The sequence below is a fragment of the Sinocyclocheilus grahami genome, unplaced genomic scaffold, assembly GCF_001515645.1.
Source record: "Sinocyclocheilus grahami isolate Dianchi unplaced genomic scaffold, SAMN03320097.WGS_v1.1 scaffold2161.1, whole genome shotgun sequence".
NCBI classification, from domain to species: Eukaryota; Metazoa; Chordata; class Actinopteri; order Cypriniformes; family Cyprinidae; genus Sinocyclocheilus; species Sinocyclocheilus grahami.
This window is the reverse complement of record NW_015507340.1, coordinates 1,971-7,869: the sequence shown is the minus strand read 5'-3', so window position 1 is coordinate 7,869 and position 5,899 is coordinate 1,971. Positions and strand designations below refer to the sequence as shown.

At 40.9% G+C, this 5,899-nt stretch overlaps 1 protein-coding gene across 1 annotated transcript in view; it reads right to left on the bottom strand.

Annotated features, from left to right (window-relative positions):
- Nucleotides 1–5,899, bottom strand: part of LOC107574247 (serine/threonine-protein phosphatase 4 regulatory subunit 1-like) — a 27,523-nt gene that overhangs the window by 19,873 nt on the left and 1,751 nt on the right. Inside the window, exons 3-9 of the mRNA XM_016260697.1 lie at nucleotides 5,664–5,748; nucleotides 5,453–5,559; nucleotides 3,938–4,080; nucleotides 3,710–3,856; nucleotides 1,921–2,028; nucleotides 1,752–1,817; nucleotides 1,344–1,502 (exon numbers count right to left, since the gene is read on the bottom strand). Of these exons, the coding sequence (XP_016116183.1) occupies nucleotides 1,344–1,502; nucleotides 1,752–1,817; nucleotides 1,921–2,028; nucleotides 3,710–3,856; nucleotides 3,938–4,080; nucleotides 5,453–5,559; nucleotides 5,664–5,748 (815 nt within the window). The remainder of the gene's footprint in view (nucleotides 1–1,343; nucleotides 1,503–1,751; nucleotides 1,818–1,920; nucleotides 2,029–3,709; nucleotides 3,857–3,937; nucleotides 4,081–5,452; nucleotides 5,560–5,663; nucleotides 5,749–5,899) is intronic.

Sequence of the window (5,899 nt, the reverse complement as noted above, 5' to 3'; positions counted from 1 at the left end):
CGTGTGTGAATGGATCTCCTGCGCGGCTGTGAAAGACACTATTCAAACAGAAAACAAACCGCTTCACTTCATTCAAGAGTAGGATGTACTTAAGAAGTAATAATAAAATGGTAATACTACAATTTTTTATCCTTGTTTTAATTTAATTAAATTTATTAAAAAGAAATGGATTTTATTTTTGCTTACATATTAAATGAGCAATCAAATTATTCGCTTTATGCATTCTTTTGATCATAAATTCGTATGAAGTAAAAAAAAAACAGAATCCTGAAATATTAAAATGACAATTTCTGGGAATAAATAAATAAATAAATTCATTTTCATATTTCATAGGGCCCTAAAATTGTAATAAATTGTTAAAATTATTAAAATATTAAATAAAAACCCAAACCCTAGTGATTAAACATTATACTGATTATTAAAATGTCATAAAATCATTACAATGTAACACAGAAAAATTTAAACTGCAGAAACACAATAAAACGGAATTTGCGAAAAAGATTTCAAAGGGCCCTAAAAATGTAGTTTGTTCAACTTTTATTACATTGTTTTTAAATTGTATTTGTGACCCTGGAGCACAAAACCAGTCATGAGGGTCAATTTTTGGAAATTGAGATTTATGCATCATCTGAATAAATAAGCTCTCCATATTAACAGAACAATATTTGGCCGAGATGCAACTATCTGAAAATCTGAGGGTGCAAAAAAATCTAAATATTGAGAAAATCATCTTTAAAGTTGTTCAAATGAAGTTCTTAGCCATGCATATTACTAATCAAACATTAAGTTTTGATATATTTACGGTAGGACATTTACAAAATATCTTCATGGAACATGATCTTTACTTAATATCCTAATGATTTTTGGCATAAAAGAGAAATGTATAATTGTGACCCATACAATGTATTGTTGGCTATTGCTACAAATATCCCCCAGCGACTCAACACTGCTTTTGTGCTGCAGGCTCACATATGTAAGTTTCAGGATTTAGCTTTATGAATATTAATATTTAACCTTTAAAAATGCAATGGAGAAAAATGAAAACAGAAAACATGGAAGTTGGGGGAAAAAAAAAAAAAAAAAGATTTTTAAACGGAAAATAAAACGGAGTTAAAATGTAATTTTTTCAAAATCTCAAAATTTGAGATTTTGAGATCAAAATCGAGTTTTTGTTAAACTTTTATTAAATAATTGTTCATTTGTATAGTTTTCATGATTTAAATTAATTAGACATGCGTTCTGATTACTAACGTTTACTTTTCAAGCATTTAAATGCAATCCAGAAAAGTGTTGGAATAATAACAAAATAAATAAAGCAGTAGATGCAGTGTTTGATGACGTACCCAGCGCGACGGGTCGCTGATCAGACTGATGAACAGAGACGAGAGTTTGCTGCGCCGCACGTCTGGAGACGAGGCCGAGGAGACGGTCATGAAGCACTCGGCGCAGGCCTTCCTCACGCCCCACACGTTATCAGAGCACAGCTGGAAGAAGCGCGGCAGCTGCCGGAAGAGAGCAACACAGCCCATAACATCACCTGAGACGGCCCTTTCTGTGTGTTTCTACAGACACACACTTTACAGCCTACAACGCTGAGCAAAGCAAAACATAAAAACTACTATGGAATACAGAAGCAAACAAAAAAAACATACATTAATATCTTGCCGCTAGAGAAAACAAGCACTTGTTTGACTTTAAACCACTAAACCGCGTGACAACTTGCCCCGCCGTCTCCCCTGAACTGAACGTACCAGCAGCTCCTCCGTCGCCTCTCCGCCGACCACACTGCAGACGTCTCCGAAGTTCGCCGCACAAACCTGTCGGACACAAACACACGTCTGATGAGCGCCGAGGACCGAACACGAGCACGAACCAATCAGATCCAGCCGTCATCCTCCTGAGCCAATCAGATTCACCCACCTTGCGCACGTGGAACATCCTGCAGTCGCAGCACATCTCGCAGAAGCGCGGCAGAAAGAGCCGCTCGGTGACGTCCTTCCCCACCATCGGAGCCATTTTACAAATAATCTGAGATTAAAAAATCAGAAACAAAAAGATGACACACACGAGCTACATCCAATCATATTCCGATCATGAGCTCTCATCTCAGGGCTGTGTTTCTCAGAAGCATCGTAGAGAAACATTAGCCTACAAGACACTCATAACTTAATATTGTTCAACTAAAACCATATCGAGTCTAATCAGCAACTTCTCATGAACGAGTCGATGTGAAAAAACGTCTGGAACGTTAGCCCTTTCTGAGAAATTCTTAGACATTTCTGATTACACACAAACCACACCAAAAACACTGCGATGCAAAAGATAAATGATATATACACACCACCAGTCACCAAGCCTGCATTTATGTGATCAGAAAATGATAGAAGAAATTACAGAAATTAATACTTTTATTTAGCAAGGATGCTTTGAATTGATCAAAAGTGACGATAAAGACATTTATAATGTTACGAAAGATTTCTATTTCAGATAAACGCTGTTCTTCTGAACTTTCTGTTCTTCTGTGAATCCTGAAAAATTCTCCTCAGCTGCTTTCAACATTGATAATAATCAGAAATGTGTCTCGAGCAGCAGATCAGCATATTATACTGATTTCTGAAGATCATGTGACACTGAAGACTGGAGGAATGATGCTGAAAATACAGCTGCGCATCACAGAAATACATTACAGTTTAACAGAGACTCACAGAGAACACAGCTGTTTTACATTCTAATAATATTTCACAATTTTACTGTATTTCTGATCAAATAAATGCAGGCTTGCTGAGCAGAAGAGACTTCCTTAAAAAACAAAAAACCTGCTGTTCAAAAACTTTAGACTGCTAGTGTGAGAATATATATATATATATATATATCAGGCTGTCAGTTAGTTCAAAATTGTAATCTAATTAATTACACGATGTTTTGATTAATTCATCTAATTAATCGCAAAATAAATATGACTGAAAATACCCACAGAAGTTTATTTAAAGATATTTTTGTTAAATGAGAAAGTATCAAGTAGACATTACAAATTGTAGCTTTAGAAATTGTATTTGATTCAACAAAGATTTTTATTACACAAACATTTCGGCTACAACGGCCTAACACAAACTATGGAAAACTTTTTGGATGAACTACCCCTTTAATGTTTTTATTATTATTATTAATTTAATTGATTAAAAGACACTCTAAATAAGAAACTAAATCTGCCAGAAGGTGCGGTACACGTCTTCAGTCGATTCGTTCAAACGGCTGATTCATTCAGAAACTTGCTCGTGTGATATCGATATTGTATGATATAAATATGAGACAAAAACACATAAAGGGGCATTTTTTGCACCAATATCTTGAATTTTAGGGCATAGCCTTTATTCCGCTTTTGTGCTCCAGGGTCACATTTGTCAACTGTATGAAATGTAAGATGATGTACAGGTCCGGGGGCGGGGCCAAATATTTTAAAATCACGATTTTTTTTGTAACTAATTAATTAAGTTAACGCGTTAAACTGACAGCCCTAATACATATATCTTTTTTTTCCAATATTGATCTGAAGATCAGATCATTGTATGAAATTGAATTGTAAAAAAATCTGAATAAAATTAATGATGAGTATTCTGAGGGTCTTTAAACATTTAGTTTCCTTACTAAAAGCGGTGGGTTTTTCAGAAATGTTCACGTGTCGAGCGGCTGCGGCAGCACAGACTCTCACCGCCATGGCTTCGGTCTTGACGTCGTCGCTGCTGTCGGGAGCGGTCAGGTCCACCAGCACCGGACACACCAGGCTCTCCACGTCTCCTCGCTCCATCAGCTCCTGCTCCAGCAGAACCAGCAGCGCCGCCTGACTCGTCTTACGCACCTGACCGGGACACAGCAGCAGCAGCAGGCTCTTTAGCAGCGCTCCTGAGGAACCGCAGCAGCACACACAGCTCACACCTACCAGGTTGTTCTGGTCGGACAGGTATCGCACCACGATGGGAAGCAGGAACTTGGAGAAGGCGAAGGGAATGGAAGGTCTGTTCTCCTGACAGAAGATGGCGATGTGTGGGATTTGCTCCATGAGCTCCGCTCGAACCGTCGGCTCTGACAAACAAACGGCATGCCGTTAAAACTACAAACCATAAAGCACAGCCGGAGAAACAAGACATGGCTGGATATACATGAGCAATGCTGAAATATGACCGTGTGCTTCAGCTGATAATGCATGAAGATATGAAACGATCAAACAGCTCGAACAGAAGCTTCATGAACCACCAAATTAAAGATGGATCTGTATTACAAGTTTTCTGAAATGTTGTTTACATTTGAAAATGATGCATTTTCTATTTAAATAAACATGTGTTTGCATTTTGCATAAAATTTATATTTGACAAAAGTGTGAGTGAGTGAGTGAGTGTGAGTATGGGTGTGTGCGTGAGAGAGTGTGTGTGTGCGTCTGTGTGTGCGCGTGTGTGTGAGAGAGAAAGAGAAAGAGAGAGTGTGTGTGTGTGTGTGTGTGAGGGTGAGAGAGAGAGTGTGTGTGTGTGTGTGTGTGTGTGTGAGTGAGTGAGTGAGTGTGAGTATGGGTGTGTGCGTGAGAGAGTGTGTGTGTGCGTCTGTGTGTGCGCGTGTGTGTGAGAGAGAGAGAGAGAGAGAGAGTGTGTGTGTGTGTGTGTGTGTGTGTGTGTGTGTGTGTGTGGTCTGTGTGTGTCTGTGTGTCTGTGTGTGTGCGTCTGTGTGTGTGTGTGTGTGTGTGTGCGTCTGTGTGCGTGTGAGTGTGAGTGTGCGTGTGAGTGTGTGTGTGAGCGTCTGTGTGAGAGTGTGTGAGAGTGCGCGAGTGTGTGCGTGTGTGTGTGAGAATGTGTGTGAGTGTGTGAGAGAGAGAGTGTGTGTGAGTGTGTGTGTGTGTGTGTGTGTGTGTGTGTGAGTCTGTGTGCGTGTGAGTGTGAGTGTGCGTGTGAGTGTGTGTGTGAGCGTCTGTGTGAGAGTGTGTGAGAGTGCGCGAGTGTGTGCGTGTGTGTGTGAGAATGTGTGTGAGTGTGTGTGTGTGTGAGAGAGAGAGAGTGTGTGTGAGTGTGTGTGTGTGTCTGAGAGAGAGAGAGTGTGTGTGAGTGTGAGTGTGTGTGTGTCTGAGAGAGAGAGAGTGTGTGTGAGTGTGTGTGTGTGTGTGAGAGAGAGAGAGTGTGTGTGTGAATGTGAGTGTGTATGTGCATCTGTGTGTGTGTGAGAATGTGTGTGAGTGTGTGTGTGTGTGTGTGTGTGTGAGAGAGAGAGAGAGTGTGTGTGTGAATGTGAGTGTGTATGTGCATCTGTGTGTGTGTGTGAGAGTGTGTGTGTGAGAATGTGTGTGAGTGTGTGTGTGTGTGAGTGGGTCCATGTTTATCGGTCTAGAGCTCACAGGAGTCAGATCTCAAACACAGAGTCTTCAGGACACGACTCTCTGACAGGACAGTGAATCAGTGAATCGGTTCAGTACCCGAGTCGTCTGCGAGTCTGTCGATCCGCTCCAGCACAGACACACACTCGCGCTCATCCTCGCTGACGGCTCGGAGCGTGTCCAGAAGACTGCGGGCCACCATCTGCCTGAAACACACCGAACACAATGAAACAGAAGGTCAGGTGCACTGCATTGTGGGATACAGCATCCTAAATGAACAGGGTTCTATGTTTCATAGAGCAGCGTTCACCTGTTGAAGACGTTCTCGCTGCTGATGTACTTGTCCAGTCGGCCCAGAGGAGTCAACATCTCATCCTGAGACACGAAATCCAGCACTGAAGACACAATAATGGTGTCAGACTCTGAGCTCAATCCATCCACACCAACTACAGACACGTTCAGAGACACAGAACACACTGCATCATCTCACAGCGCTCAGACAGCACACACACACTCTCACTCTCTCTCTCTCACACACACACACAC